The sequence below is a fragment of the Rhinolophus hipposideros genome, assembly GCF_964194185.1.
Source record: "Rhinolophus hipposideros genome assembly, chromosome: 12".
Classification (NCBI taxonomy): domain Eukaryota; kingdom Metazoa; phylum Chordata; class Mammalia; order Chiroptera; family Rhinolophidae; genus Rhinolophus; species Rhinolophus hipposideros.
In genome coordinates, this window is record NC_138058.1 from 4,174,526 (window position 1) to 4,198,679 (window position 24,154).

At 44.0% G+C, this 24,154-nt stretch overlaps 1 protein-coding gene across 2 annotated transcripts in view; it reads right to left on the reverse strand.

The window, feature by feature from the left end:
• Window positions 1–24,154, reverse strand: part of UXS1 (UDP-glucuronate decarboxylase 1) — a 100,895-nt gene that overhangs the window by 24,247 nt on the left and 52,494 nt on the right. For both annotated transcript variants that reach the window (XM_081069061.1, XM_081069060.1), the window contains exons 7-9: window positions 11,029–11,133; window positions 7,965–8,024; window positions 6,176–6,297 (exon numbers count right to left, since the gene is read on the reverse strand). In XM_081069061.1, coding sequence (XP_080925187.1) covers window positions 6,176–6,297; window positions 7,965–8,024; window positions 11,029–11,133 — 287 coding nt within the window. The remainder of the gene's footprint in view (window positions 1–6,175; window positions 6,298–7,964; window positions 8,025–11,028; window positions 11,134–24,154) is intronic.

Below are 24,154 nucleotides of genomic sequence, written 5' to 3' on the forward strand. Positions count from 1 at the left end.
GCAGGAGCCACCTGGCTGGCCACTTCTGCCCGCAGAAACCTCATCTGCGTCCCTCATGTGCAGTTTCTACATGTGCTGAGACAGGAAATGGTTGGGAATAATGGACCCAGAACACAGGTTACTTTTAGATACCACAGCACTGTATTTTTGCTAACTACTCCCAGCAATACATTATAATACTTTCACATGATTTTTTAGATTCTTAGGATTAAGAGTGGAGCTGTTAGACTTGGTCCAGGAATTTGAAATCAATCCTTTTCTCTCCTGAACTTAACAGAAATATTTCAAAAAAATGGGGGTAGGAGGACAGGAAAGAGGGATAGAGATGTTGATCTCAATAGAAAATAACTCAAATGTATCAATCCACTTGCATTTAATTGTTAAGATGAAGAAAGAATCAGAATTGGATAAATATGGCTTTATTCTAGGAAGACACTGGAAAAACCTCAGCAAATTTATACTTGTCTAGCCTACATGGCTCCGAGGAAGCTCAATGAGGTATGCAAGGGTTACAGCAAATCCCTTTCATCCTCCTGACCAACCCTTTCCCCAGGAACAACGTTCCAGAACACGGCCTTACTAAAAGCAGAGTTCTGCAGACACTAACTGGCCAGCCTGTACACGAGCCTGCTTGTTTTGATTTTCCTATTTGGATTGTCACCTTAGGTGACACAGGACAACGCCTCTGGACAGATGAAGCCGCACAGATAGTCACGACGTTTTTTTAAGAACGCTAGGTCTCAAGCCTGGTTTACACCAACAAGACTAGTTCCATCGTAAGCCCTACCTCCCAAATCAAATCAATATAAACCAAGGCTTTCTTGATGGAGACCTGCTCTCCTCTCACGCACTGGCTCCTTCTAAGGAGCATCAGGACACAAAGTTCCCCGTTTAGTATGCACAGTCCATCAGTTACCTGACAGTCAGCCCTTGGGGCCCTGTGGTAGCTCCAGGTAGGCGGGTAGACAGTCAGCAGGTCCCATATGGCTGCTCAAAGTGGTGGCCCACTGGGAGCCCACACCTTGGAGGAAGGTATAATCCCTCCCCATATCAGGCCTGAAGAAAGGGCCAGCGACCCAAAGCCTGCTCCCAGGATGAAAAGCCAGGAAGTGCTTGCCAGGGCCACAATGCCACTTTTAAGGGAGACCCTCCTCTGAAGGACCTGTGAGCAACACTTGCACAAAATGTCATCTCTGCCAGGGACAGAAGCTTTGACTATTACCAGGTGGTGGATCTGGTTCCATCCTGGCAAAGGGCAGGGACACACGGACACACACGCACGCGCGCACACACACACACACACACACACACACACACACACGGCCAGGATAGCCTAGTCATTCTTAAGCATGGCTGGTTTCACCTTGTGTCTGTGGTTTTGTCCACGTGGGGAACCATGACTCATTCACTATGCCTCTAAGCATCCAGAAGTTCTGACATTACATCGAGGACCAGCAGGACTCCTGCAAGTGAGTCACATCAGCATAAAACCAGTGGAAAGTTCAGAGGCTGGACGATCAAAGTGCCACACGGGCAAACATATGTAGGTACACATAGGTAAGCGGCATATGAAACACATGTGCTAAATACACTGGGGGAAGCCTGGGGGTTGGGGGTTGGATACCTGGTGGGCTCTCGTCGAGGTCCTGTCATTTACTAGCTGCACGTTTCTGGGGAAGTCACTTCAGTTTTCTAAGATTTAATATCCTAATCTTTGGAATGGGGACAATAATATCCATCTGCCTCCACCACAGGAATTAAAAGACAATACATGAAACTGCTTTGAAAACAGTCATCATTCCTGTCTATCTCTAAGTGATGATTCTAATCTTGGTATTTGCCCTTGAACTTTAACCTCGTTCCCTGATTACACCCAATCTTGGCATAATGGTGACCCTGGGTAAAGTATCTCAGAAACATTTCCAATCAGCACCCAGGACCATTTTAATGACTGGGCTCCGGATGTAACAGCGACCAGGCTGGAAGATGATTGGAGATGGGGAAGCTGGTGTCCCGATGCCTGTCCCCATTGGCTGCAGCCAAGAGGGTGAAGGCCTGGGGAGGCAGCTCCGGACTGGTTGGCGAGGGTCATCGGGCAGTACAAGGAAGGGGCAGAGCTTCCTCCTGCCCACTTACCCCAAGGATAGAAACGTTGCCTGCAGGGATTAAATGGCTCTCCCTCTAAAGTGCTCTTAAAATGTGACCATTCCTTGGAGAGTACTTCTCAAGCCACTGATCGCCAGGGTACGATTATGATCACTGTCTTCACTGATCGAAGGTGCCGGGGATGGAACAGAGAAGCACAGCATGGGGAGAGCGGGTGCTGACGAGGAGGAGCTGACCATCACCCCTCCCCTGTGGACAACCTGTGCTGAAGGAGGCGCCAGGGCGTATTTACCTGTAGGGGCGGGTCACAGAACTAACAGGAAGTGCTCTCATGCTTCCTCGTGCCTGAGAGGTACATGCACATCCCTTAAGCAACAGGGCCAGGGGACCCACAGGCTGAACCATGCAATTCCCCTATGGCCTCTCATAAACGCATCTTAATGGGGTCTGCTCCCCATATGGGGATAAGCCTGAGGCCATTACAGAAGGAAGATCCACTCCACAATCTCCGCAACAGCCCTGCTTTAGTTGGACTGTACCAATCGTTCTCAGTTGTTGGCTACCCAGCAGGCTATGCTCACTGCAAGGCCGGGAGGGAACAGTGTTGCTCTGCCAATTTCTAGGTGGGGCACGTGGGTGTGGAGAGAGGGTCCCCCGCCAGCAAGCCGCAGAGCTGAGTGGGTCCAGGCCACGGAGTCTTGACGCCTAGGGTATGAATCTTACCCCTTGAACATTTGACCTGTTTTAGCTGCTTGCTGAGTGTTGTTTTTTTAACTAAAATATAATATACATACAAACTATTTAATTTTTTAAAAGGTATTCTGATGCCAGAAAATAAAACAAAGCCATACTGTCACAGCCTCTGGACTAGAGGATTTCTCAGGTTTCTGTCTTTCTGCTTTGAAAGTCTGTGGTTTTATGAATGGTGGCCTGTTTGCAGACCCCACCCAGTGGGTGGGCCACAGACCCGGGCGTCAGCCTCACTCAGGGCAGTGAGCTCAAACACACACCAAGCACTGGCCACCGCACACCGGAGAAGTCCCCATATTTATAAAACCACCACATCCAACTGCACAGAGCAGCTGCAATTTAATTCCTCTCTGACAAGTTCAAAGTATTTGTGAAAAATGCTATGCCCTTTGATCCCAACTTGCATCTCATTCCATCCCTTGGAAGAAAACTCAAGGCAGTGTCTCTTTGCGTTCACGTCTCTGAAGTGTGTGCTTGTGATAGACTTTTTAGAGAAATCAAATTCTATTTTGAATACATCAGCATATTTCATTAAGAGAAATTCACAAGAGAATCCTTCGGAAAAGGGAAAATCTGTAAAAAGATTATTCCTACCTCTATTTATCCTGTTTATATTCTCAATCCTTGTACACTAGGTTTACTCAGAGTAAAATATATCCATGTACCATGTGGGAGACATAAAATGACAATTTATACTTAGGAGTAGATGTGTCGTTCTGTATAAAAAATAATTTAAGTTATTAAATAATTAAAAACATGCCAAAGACATACTATTCCACCGGGTTCATAGTTCTTTCTGGTTCTTTTTTTCATTCATTAATCTCTAGATAGCATAAGCTGTAACACTTAAAGTTCTGACTTTCGTCCTAAAAGTTGCACATTTAGAACTAGGAACTGACAATGTCACATTGCAGCCCCTTGTTGATGAGCCCCAAGGAGCAACAGTGATTCTACAGCAATGCCACCTAGACTGCTTGTCCTAAGCATTGCCACATGACCGTGTGCGTCCAAGGAGCCTGGATGTCCCTGGACTTGGAGCTGCACCTTCTCTAGCTCAGCCAAGCTTCCTGACCCACAGTGGCCCACCAGGATGGCCAAGACCGGGGGAAGAGCTTACTCTATAGGCCGCCAGTCCAGGGTTCAAGCTCTGCTCACAGCCGGGGAGCTGGAAACAAGTCTTGAGCCCACGGTTCCATCTGTAAAATGGACTATCCACACCCACCTCACAAGGGCGGTGGGAATGAGGGGACGTTACACAGAGGGAGTCCCAGCACAGGCTGAGCCTCACGGAAGCCGGCCCAGCCCAGGCAGAGCATAACCGGATCACAGACGTGACTTTTCCATCCACTCGCCAATCATGTGGTGGGCCTCCTGTGTGTGAAGCACATGCCAGACATTCTTCACTGGAGGCTTCCTTCACATGAGTGACGGTCCTTCACAAGGAAATCCCTCCTGACAGGGACACTCAGCCAGAGACCAGCTGTCCACACAAGGGGCTTCTAATGGCTACACTACGGTGCAGTTTTCAGGGCACTGCCACCAATCCCATCAATCTCCTGAGACCTATGTGAGCAGCACTGTAAATGCTGACAGTTCCAGAGTTACCTAGGAGCTACATCCCTCAGCTCAGGAGCCGGATGACACGTATGACAGTGCTGCCTGGCATGTGTGTGAAATGCGTACCCTGGCTAGTGTCCAAGTGTGTATTACAGTTCTGGGCATAGAGTCAGTGCTCAACAATGCTAGCTACACTGTTAGTAACTAGCATAATTACCATGAGCTCATACCTGAAGCGAACACATATACTTACAAAATTGCCACTTAAGTTACACTGTTAATCATTTAATAAAAATTACAAGCTCAATAAAAATGTCCTATTTGCCCAGCTTTACCTACATAAAAATTCGCTGAGAAACATAGGACTGAAAGCAAAAGAAAACAGTTCAGAGGCATAACTCCCTGCAAACTTACTATGCAGTAAAATGCAATTACGTGCCCCTCATACACTCAACTTAGTTTCTTTAAGTACCAAGATACGTATAGGCTGTGCTGTGTATCTGGGAGACCGACTTAATCTTTGGGGTCAAGATATTTTGGGCTCAAAAATGATAAAGTTATGTCCTTTCTAAAACTGATTAATGTTTCTTAAAATAAATGGATAATAAAAGCCAACTGCCCAAAGTAGCTTAGAAAGCAATTAGTTCTGCTTCTGGCTGAGAAATTGACAAAAAAGACTAGATACCTACATCAGCACAAGGTTATTTTATGGGTCTCTAATGTTGGTATTTCATTAAAAAAATTGTTCCAGGACTTCCTGGCCCGGGCAAGTGACTCAGAGCCAGGCACCCAGATGCACCTCTGCCCTGGCATGAAGCCCAAAGCCGTCTGAAGCCCGGGCTCGCCTGCTGGGGGGACCCGGGGCCTGAGGACGCTGCTTCTAAGGACATATGCCAATTCCTCTCAAGTCCTGAGAGCACGGACCACTGCACACCTATCACCAGCCTGTTCTGTCCCCAAGTCCCTTCCTCTAATAAAGCATCTCCGAACGCTGGGCCACACACAACAGGCAGGTCACCGAGAAAGGATGCACTAGCCAGGCCCTCGCCTGGCCTCCGGGAGCCCTATCTGGATGTGTCTTCGGCTCCTGCACAGCCCCGAGACGGGCGGGGCACTGTGCTGAACCCCACATCAGAGACGAGAAATGAGTGACCAAGGGGGTCACCTCTCTGAGGACATGGCTGCAGGGCCAGGGTGGGAACCCAGACCCGCCTCCTCTCAGTCCACAGGTTCTTTCTGCTACAGCACGTGGGTGTGACGTGAAACTCCACGGGAAAAGGTCCCCTGTGCGGCACAAGTAATTAAGAAAGCAGGAAATAATAGTCAATAAATAAAAATAACAGTTCCTACAGAGGTTCAAGTGAAAGCAATAAGGAATTCATTTTAAATATTAAACTATTAAATATTAAATATACTATTATATATTATATAATATATATTAAATATTAATATACATTAAATATTAAATAAACTATTAAATATTAAACTATTAAATAACTGGAAGTTAAAAAAGAGTCCACTGATTTATTAGAGGCTTTGGGAAAACAGGCACTTCTTAACTGCTGGGGGGGGGGGCAATTAGGCAATGAGGCAGCAGACTGTTCCTAGCCATGGCTGTTGATAATGCCTTTAATTGATAGTAGTGGGAACCTGGGTTTCCTTTCCCAGTCCCCATTCCCTGCAGTGACTGCGGCATTTTGCTCCTTTACAGCGAGCGCTGCAAGCTCTGCGTCTGTGCCCCACGTGCCCGCTCCCATCTTACCTGCTTCATGTAGGCATAGCACATGGTCTCCGCAACACGCTTCCCTTCATCATAACAGGCTCGGGGGCCTATTGGGTTCACGTGGCCCCAGTAATCCTCACTTTGAGGGTGGACTTCAGGATCTACGAGGGGGGAGAAGAAGGAGATGTTTTCCTTTTTCCTTGGTTTCAAGTTCATAAGAATGATGAACACTGAGTATTTATAATGCAAATGAGAGCTGTGGAAAGACCAAGATGAATTTCACTAATGGAGAGATCCATGTCACAGAGGGAACTGCAGTGTTTCACAGGCCGTTCTCTAAGTTCCAGTGGCATATGGCGTTCTTATCTCTCCTTTTAAGTAACCTAGTATTTTATAGGAAACAAAAATTAAAAGATCAAAGGCTCTCAATTTTAAGTCTCCCCTCTTTCCCTTAAACTGTTCTTAACTTTTAGATTATTATTCAAGCTGAAATTAAATATAATCTATGTGAAGAGATATATGGTTCAACTTTATAGTTATAAAATATATAATTAAGGCAAAGCACGACATCATGGATAACATTTTAAGGGCACCTCTGTGGAAAATGACTGTCACACATGCCATCACCAGAAGAAACCTGAGGACCTAAAAGAGACACCCAGGAGGCCTGGCCTAGTGTCGGTGGGAGGACGGAGCATGCCGGGCAAGTGGCTGCTTGTTCCGTTAACACACGTTTTCTATTTCTCAATTCCTGTTCTTTGAAGTGAAATTCCATCACACTTTAAGATGGACCAGGAGAATGGCTATTTAAGGAAAGCTAGTAACAAATCCTTTAACACGAGTATATTTTTGGAATTTGAATTAATACCTAATTTATCTGGTACACCAGGAATTTTATACAAGTAGGGTATCAGATGTGTAAATCTTTGCACAGAAATCTCGACAAGGAATATATGTTATAAATTCATTTTTTACATCCCTTGTAGCAGAAGTTTGACTTTGGCTTATGGGTACAATGGGACCTGTGCAGGGAGGGGACACAAACACACAAGAGACTAGCACCTCCGGCTGAGCTTTAAAAGTTTTCTACGAAAGGGCACATTTTTACCGCACAGTGAGGGAAAACATCTAAGGCAAATATTCTTTGAGAGAAGAAAACCAATGACTCAGATTCACATAGATGGGACAGATGATTGACATCAGAACTTTTCTGATGTCAATGGGCCGTAATGGGCCTGGGGAGGGTGGTGGTGCTGCAGGTTGGCAGAACACGCCCTTGAAACGTCTGGCACAGTCCAGTTAAGATTCTTCCAGAAACCATTACGCAGCACTGAGGCATCAGCACAACATTTTTCACCAAGCAAGCTTCAAAGGCCAATCCCTGAGTTCTTGGTGGGTCAGGCTCATAGCATACATTGCTTACACTGAAGAATAACACGCACCAGCTAAACTGAAAAAAAAAAACAAACAAAAAACCCTAATGCATCTGATCTCCAGGGTACTTTCAGAGCAGAATGGCAAAAACACTTCTGTGGGATAGTGAATGGCAGGCCCTATGGGCAAGGTGACGGGATACAGTCCTCTGAGGGTTGCTTTAGCAGGGGAAAACCAGGCTCGCCCCACTCCAAGGAGGGAGCCTCGGGACCACAGCCGGCCGGGCCGGGCCGGGACGCCTCTTGGCTGTCCTGCACTGAAATGGAAGAGCAGGCCCAGCCTGCTCAGAAACAGAATCCTGGACTCAGTGTCGATTCCTCTTAAACCTAAGACAGGGTGCAAATGGTCCAGGGGGCCAGGGCGAGCGTTCCCCGTGGAAGGCCCCCCCACTCACCTCCGTACACCTCTGAGGTGGAGGCCAGGAGCAGACGAGCGCCAACTCGCTTTGCCAGCCCTACAGAAGGCAGAGACATGATAAGAGTAACTGTCAGCTTCAGCGAAACAAGGAAAACACATGTGCACATGCATATTTTGGGGGCCAACTTAAGCATGTTTGGTATTAATGGTATCTGATTATCCACGCATTTTCAATTATCCACTCTTACTGCATTTCTCACTTAAGAAATAAAAACAAAATAACAACAAAAATAGTAAGAAAAACACAAATGGACCTTCAGAAGCACAGTAATTAGTTGGATACTTATGATTGTATGCAGGGCCAAATGCCGAATCTGTTGGTTTGATAAGGTGATTTGAGGAGTTTCCCAAAGATTCCTTTGCCCCAACATATCACCCAGCATTTTTTCAGGTAGCTTCACCCTGGTTGGCAGAAGGCAAGGCCCTTCACACCTTAATTCCCACTTTCCCCTCCAAAATGGTCCACCTGCCACTTCCTCGGCGTGCTTGCTCCCTAGCACCTTCCAACTGTGCCCAACCCAGTCCCGTCTGGGCACCTCCACCCTGCCCTCCTGCCTCCTTCCAGGGGGAGCTTAAACAGTCCTTTCTCCAAAGCCACTTGCCACATTTCTCTATCCTGCTCTGAACAGTTTCATACATTTAACCTTCACATGCAGAATGTACTAGAACATCATGACTGTGTGAACACGTGAGTGTGGAAAGTCCTCCTCCAAACCGTTGCAGAGTCCCGATGTACAGAGGCTCTGAGAATCCTGCACAAAATAACCCCACGACCCTTCCCTTAACCCAGAACCTCTCAAACATGCTCCACCTGGGAACCTCGGTGCCCAGACACAGACTCCGAGGGCCACACAGCCACAGCACCCGCACAGCACAGGCCCGAAGAGGGAGAGGGGAGGCGTGCACACACACCCTGTGGCTTCTGGGGGAGGCCGGCCACACAGAAGGGTCCTGGCATGAGGTGACCCGGGGTATGAGTGTAGAAGCACCCAGAGGAGCCATGAAGACGCGCATCAAGAACAAGAGAAGAGAGCAGCTGACAGGTCAGGCCCTGGAGATGACGGCCGAGGACGACAATGACAGAGGGATGCGGGCTGGCATGACACGGAGAGGATCCCACACCACAGGCTGGGATTCCCACCCACGCCACTCAGAGACAATGGCGGCCCCTTCAAAAGGAATAATGCCACGGTCTTTTTTCCATTGCAGCTTTGATTGAGACCATAGTGGATTCCAATGCAGCTGAAAGCAGCAGCACAGACAGTTCCCACGGACCCTTTGCCCAGTTCCCCCCACGGCGAAAACCCGCCAAACCACAGTTCAGTTCCCAAGTAGGACGTTAAGGCAGAGGCGCTCAGGACACAGAACAGCTCCTCCAGCACAGGGCAAACGCGGGAGCCCCCTGTGCTGTGGGGGTGGGTGCCCAGGGGTTTGTGCAGACACCGGACACGTTTCCCCACGAGGAGCCCAGCACAGGGCCGGGGGGGGGGGGGTAGTGAAGCCACAGAGAGCAAGGGCCCTACCGGGCCATCGTGTCTCAGGTGCAAAGGGCTAACGACAGCTCCTCTCAGCGCGGAATGCAAAGTCCCCTTTGGGTCTCCTTCTGGCCAAGCAACTGTTCCTCTTCAGCTTCCGTCACGTCATTCCCAGAAGACCCGCTGCCATTCCTCCAAGACCTCCAGGTCCAAGCTCACGCATGGCTCAAGCCCAAGGCCAAGAGTCACCTGCACCTTGAACTCTACCAGCACCTCACCGACGCCTCTTTTGGAACCTTTCCCTTCCCACACAGTATCCCACACTGATGCGGTGGGCTTACACTGTCTCCCGAGACGCCAAGTTCCCTGGCAGAAAAGCCTGGGATGAGCCCTTATCTCACACAGTGAACAGGACAGTGTGTATGTGTGTCTGCGCACGCACGTGCTCGCCTTGGGCACAGTGACTGCATCGCCTAAACTGGTAGAATGAGTATCTTTTTAAACATAACATGCTTGGTGGCTTTTTCTCTATTGTGTCTGGTTCTGGTATGAAGGACGGGTCTGGGGAGGCAGAGAAATAGTATGAAGAAGGGGAAAGAAGCTTGCAGGGACAAGAATGGGGGGCAGCCTCCAACACACCGTATCTCAAAGCAGAAGCAGGGGGTGCTCTCTCCCACCTGGTGACCAGGGCTGGCGTCGTAACACAAGAGGACAAATGCCCTTCCTAGACCGTAAGAATGGATCGTTTTACTTCATGCAGAGCTTGATTCCCCAAAAGGTGTAGTCTAAGAGACTTGAAAACCAATCTCCAGATGCCTTTTCAGACCCCTGTTGGATGCTCTGCTCAAATCAAAATGTAGTGCTGTCTTTCCCAAATCCATTTATAGGACCTGTTTTAAATGTTCCTATAATTAAATCCATTTTTCACTTGACATTTTAAAAAGTGGTTTCTTTCTTCTACTTTGCAATGAATCAAAACCTCTAGTTTTTGAAACCTGTGCCGAGCTTAAGCATGCTCTAATTTCAAGCACAGATACATGTATATGATCCACAGCATTTGTGAATACATATGTGTGGCCACCTTTAAAGGTACCACTCTCGTTTTTCACCTCTACGGTGAATCCTGCAGTTCTGGCTGGAGCCAGCGTTCTACAACCCTGTAAGGACAGCTCTTATCTCACTCCTTCCAGGAGAGCTCCTGAAACCCCTGTGTGTGTGCACAGGTGTGCCGTCCACGCCAACCCAATCTCGGAGCAGAGACACTAGCACCCCCTCCTGCAGGGAGGCAGGCACGTCGTGGGTCAGATGGGAGATGGAGGAAGGCTGGGTCATCAATCAGAAGCACAGGGGTCATTTCAGGGGGTTGAACTGAGCAACACAGAATGGTTATGAATGTCTCCCCCGTGACCAATTCTGATGTCAAAGTCACACTGAAATGGCCCAGGTGGGGTTGAGAGAGGGGTGCAAAGACCAGGATCAAACTCTCATAGCATAGTCAATTATCTGTATTGGAGTTGTCTACAATATTCCCAACAACAGCTGCAAAATCAGGAAAGAGCAACTTACCCAGCATGTTTAACGTCCCGATCGTATTCGTCTTTAGTGTCTTGATGGGGTTATACATGTAGTTGGGAGGGGAGGCTGGAGAGGCCAGATGGTATATCTGGTCAACTGAAGGAGACAAAATGAAACGTATGTTATTTCCAAGAAAAACAGTAAAAAAATTCTGAATACCTAAGATTTCAGACTATATAATAAAGGTGTTCATATATCTTTCACTGAATTTTTGGTTGTTATTTTAATATTCTTCATAGAGATTAATTTACATTTGCAATTAGAATAAGTTTAAACAAAACGGGAAAGTCTAATTATCCGAACAAAAACACGTGCTGGGCCAGTTATTTGGGCCGGTCTCCTCTGATTACGGTCCATCTGATTACCGAGTTGATTGTTTTCAGATAAACTCTGTCCCAGATAAAGCACTCAAATCAGAAGGAAGACTGATTGTTTCAGACACAGAATTAAGCATGAAGATCTAAAGGAAACAATGTTTCTAATTTGTAAAACAAATCTGCCATAAAAGCAAAGGCACAAAAGTATGGTAGAAAACAGTCTTTCACTTTGTTTTTAAGTATCTTGTACACATAAAACCAGACCCTGACAGGACAGAGGGGGTGGTGTTTAAAGTCATGAATGGCAAAAACAGTTGGGATTTCAGAAACACAGCTCCCCTGGTGCACAGCATTCACTTTAATATCCCTACCCACGACCCTTACTGGCCAGGGTCAGGTAACACCTGTCACGTAGCAGAGAGGCCCTCGGGAACATTCCCTGGGAAACGGAGTGGTGACCCAGCATGTAGGAAGAAAGCCATCCTCCAGGCAGTCTGTGCCATGCCACCCACCACATCCCACTTTAGCTACAGTTGGAAGGACACATGACCACCTTCACAGGAGAGCAGAGGAACAGGGCGCCCGAGACTCTGCTGCCACAGCAATCCTCCCTTGCTTGTCTTCGGCTCCATGCAAGGGCACCTGCAGGGACCTCTCCACGACCTGCCCCTCCTGCCTTCCCCTGGCCTCCCACATGCTTCCCAACCAGGCACCAGGGCTCTGCTGAGGCAACAGCACATTAGGTTTCACAGATGACAGGCAAAACAGGCCAACTCACAGGTACAGTCCCCACGACGAATTCTCCAATAAAGCTTTCTAAGGAAACAGCCCCACCAAAAAATGCCCAAGCTCCCCACCCACACCGATGCACCACCTGTCCTCCTGAAAATCTCCTGTCATCTCCAGGAAGGCGTGGGCATCACTGTAGTGCCTTCCAAGATCCGGGGCTGTTTCCTGACATGCTCACCAGTAAGGGGCTCATGACACTTTCTCATCCACAGTCAAATGGCTCCACATGAGAGCATGGTATTGTAGGCTGTGAGCTTGGTCTCCACTTAATTCGCCCTAATCATCAGCCTTTCAAGCCTGAGGTTGTCTGGGGGACTGCCACCAAGACCGGGGAAGGGGACCTGGGTGGTTTCCAGAGATGGTATCTGTGGAAAGGGATTCTAGGTATGGCACAGTTTTACAGAATAACCCAGTAACTATATTTTTCTGTTAAGGGAGGTAAGAACATGTGATAGACCGCACATCCCATCTTCTGGGTATCTGTGAGGCTTTGTTTCCCAAGACTATTCTAGCAAACTTCTGAGGTGGTTTTTTAAAAAAGGTCTTCCTATTTCAAAAAATAACACTCAGGCAATGCCATCCCGATCAAAATCCCAACAGCATTTTCTTTTTTTTTTTTGCAGAAACAGAAAAAAAAAAATTCTTCTTAAATTTCATATGGAATCTCAAGGAACCCTGAATAGCCAAAACAATTTTGAAAAAGAACGAAGTTGGAGGACTCACAAAGCAACAGTAATCAAAAGGGTGTGGTACTAGTATAAGGACAAACATCCAGGCCAATGGAATGGAACAGAAAGCCCAGAAATAAATCCTTGTGTTTATGGTTAAATGGTCTTGAACAGGGGCACCAAGTCACTCAATGGAGAAAGGACAGTCTCTTTAACAAATAGCACTGGGAAAACTGGGAAACTGGGAAAACGTGCAAAAGAATGAAGTTGGACCCTTATCCCACACCATATGCAAAAATTAACTCAAAATGGATTAAAGACCAAATGTAAGACCTCAAACAATAAAACTCCTAGAAGAAAACACAGGAGAAAGCTGACGTTGACACTGGATTTGGCAAAGATTTCTTGGACAGGACACCAAAAACAAAGGCAACGAAAATAACAACAAATGGGACTACATCAAACTGAAAAACTTCATGCCATTATCAAAGACGCAATCAATTGAGTAAAAGGCAACCTGCAGAATGGGAGAAAACATTTGAAAATAATATGGAAAGATTCTCAATGTCACTAATCATCAGAGAAATTAAAATCCAAATCACAAGGAAGTATCAGCTCACACCCATTACGATGACTACTATTAAAAAAAAAAAAAAAAGGAAAATAAGTGTTGACGAGGATATAGGGAAATTAGAACCTTTGTGCACTGTTGGTAGGAATGCAAAATAGTGCAGCCACTGTGGAAAACAGTGTGACAGCTCCTCAAAATATTAAAAATAGAATTAACGCATGACCAGGAATTCCACTTCTGGGTATAGAACAAAGAAAACTAAAAGCAGAGTCATAAAGAGACATTTGCATACCCACGTTCACAGCAGCATTACTAATAATAGCCAAGAAGTAGAAGCACCCAACTGTCCATCGAGAGGTGAATGCATAAACAACATGGGGTCCATACATATAGTGGGACATCATTCAGCCTTAAAAAGGAAGAAAGCCCTGTCACATGCTAAAACATGGATGGACTTTGAGGACCTTACTCTAAGTGAAATAAGGCTCTTACAAAAAGACAAATACTGTAGGAATCCACTCATATGAGGTCCTGAGTGTAGTCACATTTGTAGACAGGAAGGAAGATGGTAGATGGGACTGGGGTGAGGGCGGAGTTAGTGTTCAATGGGTATATGGTTTCAGTTTTGCAAGATGAAAACGTTGTGGAGATCTGTTTTACAACATATGTGAACATATGTAACACTACTGAACTATATGTACACTGAAAACATGGCTAAGATGGTAAAAAACAAAGACACTTATCAACAGTAAAAGTAAATGAAAAAAAGATTAGTGGAGAGAAGTAAAACCTTTACCAAAGCTGAAGTCAAAATGAATGCTTTCAGTTTACATATTTGTTCTCCTTCCTTTCTCAACTCTGAAGATATAAGAGGTCAAAATTAGGCTCCTGAGCCACTGCAGATCATTCAAGATTCTCTCTCAATCCTGGCTCTACATGAGTTACCCAGTGAAGCAGACACTCCAAGTGGGTAGACTCTGGACTTTTGTATATACACATATATAACATATACATACACATGTATGTTACATGTAGGCATGCATATGCACTTGCAAGGCATGACAATTAAGTTCGCGAACTCATCCTAGAAAAAGTGCTACATATCTCACTGCTGAATATCACTATGGTCACTTTTGAAGTACTCCCCTTGGGAAGCTATGCACTGATGCTAGCTTCTAGTCCACCTTTCAAAGCAATTTTGGAACTCTTTCTGGAATGACCATCAGAGCTGTCATCGGATTACGCTTGATGTCCTGAATGTCATCAAAATGTCTTCCTTTCAATATTTCTGTTATCTTCTGGTAAAGAAAGAAGTCATTGGGGGCCAGATCAGGTGTGTAGGGAGGGTGTTCTAATACAGTTATTTGTTTACTGGCTAAAAACTCCCTCACAGATAGCGCTGTGTGAGCTGGTGCATTGTCGTGATGCAAGAGCCATGAGTTGTTGGCGAAAAGCTCCGGTTGTCTAAGTTGTTCACGCAGCCTTTTCAGCACTTCCAAATAGTAAACTTGGTTAACTGTTTGTCCAGTTGGTACAAATTCATAATGAATAATCCCTCTGATATCAAAAAAGGTTAGCAACATTGTTTTGACTCTTGATTTGGACTGATGGAACTTTTTTGGTTATTGAGAATTGGTGAACTTCCATTGTGCACTTTGACACTGTGTTTCAGGGTCGTATTGGTACACCCGTGTTTCATCACCAGTGATAACATGGCTCCAGTTATAACACAATGATAAACATGGTCTTGCCTCTCCAAAAGGTCTTGGCAAACTTCAACACTCCTTTGCTTTTGTTCATCGGTGAGCTCCTTTAGGACCATTTTTGCACATACCTTTCTCATGCCAAGATTTTCAGTTAAGATTTTCCTGTTTCTCTATGGATGTTTACTTGTTCTGCTATGCTTCTCACAGTCTGCCAACGATTTTGACACACAATTCGATGAATTTTTGCAATGTTTTCAACCGTTCTGCTCATTACTGGCCGTCCTGACCTCTCTTCATCTGTGACATGTCCTCTCCCCTCAGAAAAACATTTATTTAATCCACTTGTACTCTGTTGTTTTCTTCATGGCATTATCTCCATAAACTTTGACTAACATGTTCCTGATTTCGCTTCTACTCTTGCCAAGTTTAACAAGAAATTTAATGTTTGTTTGTTGCTCTAATTCAAGCTCAGACATTCTCGCGGCGGCACACAAAAACATGGAAAAATAATGAACGCTACTCATCAAGACACCACCACTCATCGATATGAACCCAGCTGTGAGTCACTGATATACCAAGGTTATGAAACCTTACCGAGCTGGTGTACAGCGCTGCCAAGGTAAGCGCACGGTGGCAAGTTCGTGAACTTAATTGTCAGACCTCGCGCGCGCATGCGGAATCCCCTGTGACTGCTCTCAACTCGCACCAGCTTTTCTGAGGTGATTAACAGGTACAAGTAAAAAGCAAACAAAGATTCTATTACGCAAACTGCAAGTTAACCAGACAGCTCTCACAAAATCCCGCCCCGCTTAGGCTGTTTTACCTCTTCCAGCTTACAGGCATGACAGCAAGAGCCAGATCAGTTCCTGCACACAGGCTTGTAACCTCCAGAGCTGCAGGTTCCACGAGCAGACCATCGACTCCCATCCACAGGCACCGCGTTTCCTTTGAGAACACCTCATCACACCCCACAGCTGCTCTCGAGCAGGTCTGTGCCAGGTGAAAACGCAGTAAATCTGGACAGATGCTCAGAGCTGAGTGTACACCCGACAGCACACTCAGGCGTACCTGAACTTGAGCTTCCCACACCGCTGCAGTCTGCTACACAGATGGGGCCACCAAGCGCTGGGAAATCAAGGTATATGGGTTGTGATCTTATTCAGCACTATTCTTACTCTAGAGGTGACAACATATGCAGCCAAAGAAGAGCTGCATCAAACACTAAGGGAAAAAAGGGTGTTTGAGAGCCGGAGTTCCCAGACCTCAAAGGCAAACAGGAACTGTCTCCTGCAGGCTCAATCCAGCCATCACTGTCAGAAAGGCCCTGTCGCTGCTGGCTGCCTGTGTGCCCGTTAACAATGACTTCAGGCTGGCTTGTTAGGTGCTACGTACAAATCTTCTTCACTGGGTGATAAGCTCACTGAGCAGAAGGAGCAAGGCTTTTTCTTCCGTATGACCTCCGCCCAGCTTTGCTCTCTGCAGGGAGGGCAGCCCCCTCCGTTGCCTAGGAGCACATATAAATGCAGGTTCCTGGGCAGACCTAATGTGTCAGAATGTGTAGGTGGGCCGGGCTGGAAATCAGCAGTGGAAAACAGTTTACCCCCATATACGGTTCTTTGGCCCGGGCCAATTTGGGAACGATGCTCAGTAACTTAGCTGAGGGAAGAGATGAGGCACGAATTGAGGCTTTTTCATCCAAAAGGCTATCTATCCATCTGGCTTGTTTCTCATCATTTGACAATTTAGCCCAACGGCTACTCCCCATTCACCCAGCCTGAAAAGGCTAAGTATACAACTATTTCATTATGTTTATTTAAATGGTGACGGAGATACATCCTATTTAAGAACCTGAAAACATGAAAATGCAGCTTGCAACAGCCCTTCTTTCCTGTAAGAGTATGCTCTGCCTATAACACTGCCAGTAACTCCAGGTCCTGCCCTAAAAAGGACATGGAACCAAAGTCCGTTGACTAATTAACCTGCTAAGGAATTCTGGAATAGGAGAGCAGGGGAGAAACTCCAGAACAAGAATAAATAATAATAAGCAATGAGAGGTGCTACAAAAATACTAAGTAATATTAGTAACAGCAGCAAAGTTAACCCTCACAGCCCAGAGAAAAAAGCCCTCAAAACATGTCAACTGCATAGTTCAAAGGATACCAAAAATGAGCATGGTATTCAAAACTCTCAGTTGGGTGGAGAGAAGAAGAATAAAGGAGAAAGGCAGGCTCCTTCAGTTGCCGGATATGTGCCTCTAGATGTTGACGGCCAAATGACCCCGCTGTAACCCTGATACATTTACGAAGGCCATGTGCTGTAATCGCAGCTAGAAAGTAGGAGCCTTAAGATATTCAAATTAATAACCAAGGAAGGGAACCAGAGAAACATTAAATAATAAAGCAAACCAGTGTTTTCCTTCTGCACATACTTTCCTTAAATAGGTACAAAATAGCATTCTTTCCTGGCAGAAAGCAGGCATGTTATAATGTTGGGAAAAGGACGCGACAGCTGAGGCATGCCTGGCCCTGCAATGCATCCGAAAACCCACCTAACCTAACCACAAGTGAATTTCCTACAGGTTTTTATGAATCTCAGTGTGCCTGAAATCCACATAAATGTTTCATGAATATGAAAGAATAAAAAAACTGTCGAAACTGGAAAAACTCTTGAGATAATTCAAAACTATTATTCAGAGTCCATAAAGAAATCCAATATTCTCTCCTACCAGAAATCTACATATAAACCAACTAAATGTTTATATCTCCCTTTGATTTTTTTCTACCCAAGTTCCTAGTGTAGGATGCTTACAGGATTTCCACACCTGGGTAAAGGCAGGTGGCAGGAAGGGCTCCAAGCATTGGTTTCCCCACCTATAAAATGAGGAGAATTGCCTACCTCACACGAGTGTTGAAAGAATTAAATTTGCAATCATAAAGCGATGAGAGTAGTACCTGGAACACAGTAAGTGTTCAGTGTCAGTGTTCACTGTCCTGGACCTTTGCTGCACACACAGGTACTGCAAGCGCCAGGAACTGGCCGCCATGACACAATGGGCCCTTCTGCTTTTATCTGTCCTTTACAGAAATGCTGGTCTCAAGATTCCTGTTTGTGCAGACGCTGGAGAAGTAAACTGGGACAGCTCTTTAGGGAGGGACAGGCCATACACATCCGGACCCTGGTCACGTGTCCTAAGGTAACGACGACCGTGACATAGATGTGTACATGGGGCAGCTTTCGCAAGCAAGGTTTATGATGGCCCCATACTGCAACCTAAATATCCAGCGACACAGGAATGATGCAACTGTGTTATACTCATAAGATGGGGAAAGGCTAATGAAATAACGTTGAAGAGAAAGGAATGTCTATGTAAGGAGAGCTGGTATAGTCACATAATAGAACACTAAGCAGTCGCAAAAAAAAATAACTCTATACATGACACAGAAAGATCAGAATACAGAAACCACACCAAAAAATAAGATGCAGAACAATTAAAAATACGCTACTTTCTCTATTCTACGGGAGAATTATGACACCTATTTGTGTTAACTGGGCCATACAAAGAATCCACGGATGAACACAAAAAATTTGTTAACAGCAGTTTCCTGAGGAGAGTTGACAACTGGGAAGACAGGAGGTAGAGGAAGACTTTTTACAGTATCTTTTTAATTTTTAATAAAAAACATTTTTGAACCATATAACTATATTACCTATTGAGCATGTTTTTAATTTTAAAAATCACATTTAGACAAATGACTGGACATTAACATGAACAGAGTCTCTTTGGATAGGACGATTAAGGATAACTTTTTATTTTCTTTTTATACTTCTCGAAATTTCCTTTAACCTGTATATATTTCTTTTATCATCTGGGAAAAAAAAGTGCTTTGAAATAAAAAAAATAAGATTCTCTTCTATCTCATTCTTTATAAAAAAAATAAGAAATTCTCTCGTTTGGTTCAAAATATTTTTAAATTTCTCTTGATTTCTTCTTTGACCCATGTGTTCTTTAATCTGCAAGTATTTTGTGGTTTTTCCAAGCTATTTTTGTTATTCACTTTGAGTTTAATTCCACTATGGTCTGAAAATATACGTAATTTCTATTTAACTTCTTCCCTATTCGACTGGCAAACTTAAAAGTTTGTTAAGGTGTATTTTATGGCCCAGAAAGTGGTCAATCTCAGTGAATGTTCCATGGGAGTTTGAAGAGAGTGTATTTTCTGCTGTTGAATTAAGAAGTCAATTACATCTAGTTGACTAATGGTGCTGCTGAGTTCACTTAAGTCCTGATTCTGTCTGCTGCATCTGTCCATTTCCTACAGAGGGGTGCTAACGTCCCCACCTATCATAGTGGGCTCATCTATTTTTTCCTTTCAGTTCTATCACTTTTTGTCTCATGCATTTTGATGTTCTGTTAAGTGCACAGACATTAAGGACTTAAGTCTTCTTAGAGAATTGACTTCTTTATCAGTATGCAATATTCTTCTTTTCCCTGCTAATGTTCCTTACTCTGAATTCTAGTTTGTCTGAACTTAATATAGCTACTGCAGCTTCCTTCTGACTAGTATTAGCATGGGATATCTTTCTCTACCCCTTTACTTTTAATCTATCTGTATTTTTATATATAAAGTGTGGGTTTCTTGTAGAAAATATATACAGTTAACCCTTGAACAATGTGGGATATACAGTTGAAAATTCCATGTGTCACTTTTGACTCCCCCAAAACTTAACTGCTGATAGCCTACTACTGACTGGAAGCCTTGCGGTTAACATGCACAATCAATTAACACATACTATTTTATATGCTACGTTAGGTTGGTGCAAAAGTAATTGCGGTTTTTTTTATTGTTTTTTAACCTTTTAAATCACAATTACTTTTGCACCAACCTAATAGGTACGAGGTGTGATCACAAAATATGGTGAACGCTTAAATAAAAATATAATTTATTACAGTAAAGACACATTGCCATTAATCCCCTTCAAAACACTCCCCTTGCTTTGAACACACTTATCCCATCATTCTTGCCACTTTCCGAAGCAGTTCTGGAAGTCTTCTTTCGTGAGTATCTTGACTTCATACTCCATCATGACAATGCTCCATGTCATACATCACTTCGGGTATACGGCAATTTATGTCAAATGAAAACATTATGGTGTGTCCTCATCCATCTTATTTACTGGACCTGGCACCGTGCGATTTCTGGCGCTTCCCTCAGTCAAAATGATTCAGGACATCGAGGCAGCCACGACAGCACAACTAAAGACACCCACGAAAGAGGACTTCCAGAACTGCTTCAGAAAGTGGCAAGAATAATGGGATAAGTGTATTGGAAGTGAGGGAGAGTATTTTGAGGGGGATTAATGGCAATGTGTCTTTTAATGTGATACATTTTTAAAATTTAAACATTCACTGTATTTGTTGATCACACCTTGTATTATATACTGTATTCTTACAATAAAATAAGCTAGAGAAAAGAAAATGTTAAGAAAATCATAATGAAAATGCATTTATAGTATCTGTTGAAAAAAACTCCACATACTATAATTGGACCTGTGTAAATCGAACTTGTGTTGTTCAAGGGTCAACTGTAGTTGGGTCTTGCTTTTTTTAAACACTACGACAGTCTGTTTTTTAATTGGTGTATTTTGACCATTCATATTTAAAGTGATTATCAATATACTTGGATTAATACCTACCATATTTGTAACAGTTTTGTATTCATTTCCGTTGTTCATTGTTTTCCATTCGTTTACTGCCTCCTCTCATTTCAATCGAGCACTGTACATGATCCCATTCTCTCTCCTATTTTAGCATATCAATTATTCTTCAATTTTTTTAGTGGGTGTCCCAGAATTTGCATCTCAATTAATTTATATCCACTTTCAAATAACACTATACTGCTTCACAGGTAGCGGGCACCTTATTATATAACAGAGTATTCCCAATTCTTCTTCTTGTCTCTTATAACACTGCTGTCATTCATTTCATTTATCCACAGGCAGTAATCACCCAATATATTGTTGCCATTGTTTTGGACAAACTGTTAACTGTTAGATCAATTAAGGATATAAAAATAAAAGGTTTTATTCTGTAACTAGAGAAAAATTCTGAGATGTTCTAAATTAAATTACAACAGGCCAGGAGAATGGGTGAAAGAGACAATCGCTCCGGGCCAAAACCAACAAGACTGCTTACATTCCTGAATGCATGTTGAAACTTTTAATCAACTTCCAAGGGACTATTTTAGAAATTATCTAGAAAGAATAGCTGACCACCAGATGCCATCACATCTTGCTTACACATAAACATGCTGGACTGTTGCTTACAAGCAATCCAGAAGCAGCAAATCCTTCTTCTCCGGCAATTCTCCTGTCCCCGATCTTCCTCCACTTCACCTTCGCCTGCCCCCTTTATCTATAGCCAATGTAAACTTTTTCAAAACAACATCTTTCGCCTCCAAACTCATTGTATAAAAGAGCCACAGCTACCCTAGGACAGCAGACACGCCTTTTCCATCTAGCCCTACTGCTGATGGTTTAGATTGCATGCCCCAGGACCTAGTCCTTGTCTGGCTAGCATATGGCTCAGTAAACCCTGTTTTCAAAACAACTTTCAGCCTCCACGGTTTTTGTTTAACATTTACCATCACTTATTCCTTCTCTAACGTTCTTTCTTTCTTTATGTAGATCCAGGTTTCTGACCAACATCATTTGCCTACTGTTTAAAGAACTTCATTTTAACACTCCTTATAAGTCAGGTCTACTAGGGACAAATTCCCTCAACTTTTATTTGTCTGAGAAAGTCCTTATTTCTACTTCAATTTTGAAGGATAATTTCACTGAACAGACAATTCTAGGTTGGTGTTTTTTTTCTTTCTTTCAACTCTGTAAATATTTCACTCCATATTCTTCTTGTTTCCATGGTTTCTAAAGTATGGCGTAACTCTTATCCTTGTTCTTTTATAGGTAAAGTGTGTTTTCTCCCCTCAGCTTCTTTCAAGATTTTCTATTTGCATTTTTCTACAGTTGGAATATGGTATGCCTAGGTGTAGATTTGGGGGTAGTTATCCTGCTTGGTGTTCCCTGAAATTCCTGATCTTTGATTTGATGCTCATCAATTTCAGAAAATTCTCACTTATTATTAATTCGTATTATTTCTTCTGTTCCAGTCTTTCGTTTCCTTCTGGTATTCTCATCATGCACATGTAACACCTTTTGTGATTGTCTCAGTTTTTGGATATTCTGTTTTGGTTTTTAATTTTTTTTTTCCCTGTTTTTCAGTTGGCAAGGTTTTAGTGATTCAAGCTCCCTGACCCTTTCCTCAGCTTTGTCCAGTGTACTAATGTGCCCATCAAAGGCATTCTTCATTTCTGTTATAATGGTTTTTATTTCAGGCACTTCTTTTTAATTCTTTCTTAGTTTCCATCTCTCTGCTTACATTTCCCTTTTGTTCTTGCACATAGTCCTTTTATTTTCTTTACAGTCCTTAGCATATTAATATGCTAACTATGATTAATCATAGTTACTTCGAATCGCCAGTCTGGTAATCACAAAATTTCTGTCATATCTATTCTTGTTCTGATGTTCGTTTTGTCTCTTTAGACCATGTCCCTTGCCTTTTAGCGGGTCTTACAATTTTTCATTAAAAGGCAGAAATGATGTACCAGGTAAAAGGAACAGGTAAACAGGCCTTTGATGTGAGGTTTTATTTTTACCTGACCCGGAGTTAGACTGTGTTGACTGCCTGCTGTTGCTCTGGGTGTCAGAGGCTAAAATTTCCTCTAATATTCTTGGTTTTTGTCTCCCCTGCTGTCTTTGAGTTTCCCTAGACACTCCTTCTTAAACAGGGCCCGAGTCTTAGAGTTCTTTCTGCTGCAATTGCTATTATGCAAGATTCTTATTGATGTGCTAGTAAAATGTTGTGAGAGGAGAGAAAGCATTCTGAAGTCCTATGATTAGGTCTCCGTCTTTCAGTGCACCTCCGTTTACTATTTCTGTTCTCCTACATCAGTTAATTTCTGGTAAACAGTTTCCCTTGAGGGCAGGCCTTGGTTAGGGAGAAAAGAATGCTCTGGGTATATTTCAAAATGGTTACTTTCCCCCTCCCCATGTTGGAAACATGAGCAGATTTTTCTCTGATCTTCACTGAGAACCCAGAGGTGCTCTTGGAGATGAAACTCACAAAAGTGTGCCTACCAAACCTCAAAATTGGGACTCTAGAGATCTTGACTCTCAAGTTTGTCCACACTCAGTCTCCAGCAATTACTCAATTCTCTATAAGGTGTTCCTACCAGGCTCAAGCAGCTGCCTCTAGCCCTCTAAATTGTGATTCTCTGTGTTCACCTGTGTTTCCAGTTTTCAGGTAGCAATTTGCCCTGGGACCTTAATTCTCTGATGGATCTAAAAAGAATTGTTGAATTTCATTTGTTCAGCTTTTTTCTTGTTGTACAGATGGGAGTGATGCTTTCTAAGTTCCCTACCTACCAGACCAGACCTTAAGTGCATATCCCCGCTGTTAAATCCGTCCTCCCTCTTATACTTTGTCACTGCGTGGACTTCCTGCTGAATGGGTACTTCCCTCCCCCTCCAGTAGTCTGATCATTTCTGAAAAGCCCTGCAAGGCCACTGCTCGGTGTCCTATACCCCCATCCTCATCCTCAGGAGGGCAGGATTCCTTCCTTGGACAGCTTCACTTCTCCACAGGGCAGTCTTGCCTACTCACCCTCCAGTCCTCCAGGCTAGAACAAGGAGCTGATGCAACACTGTAGCCCCATTTTTGCCATCTTGATGGTCTGGCATCTCCCTCACAAAACTCAAACACCCCCTGCTATCCTGGACCCTGGCTTCTCAGAAACTTCCCAGTGTCCTGAACAGATGGGGTGGAAGGATAAATAATTTTATTCTTTCCAGAGCTAAATACTTTGCAGGGTAGATTCAATATCTGAAACTGAAATGCCTTGGTTGGTAAAATTCAGTTTTAAAATCCATTTCAAAGCTATATAAAATCAGACTAAATTATTCCAATGAGTACTTGTATTTCCTTCCAAAACAACAATAATCTTTTCTACA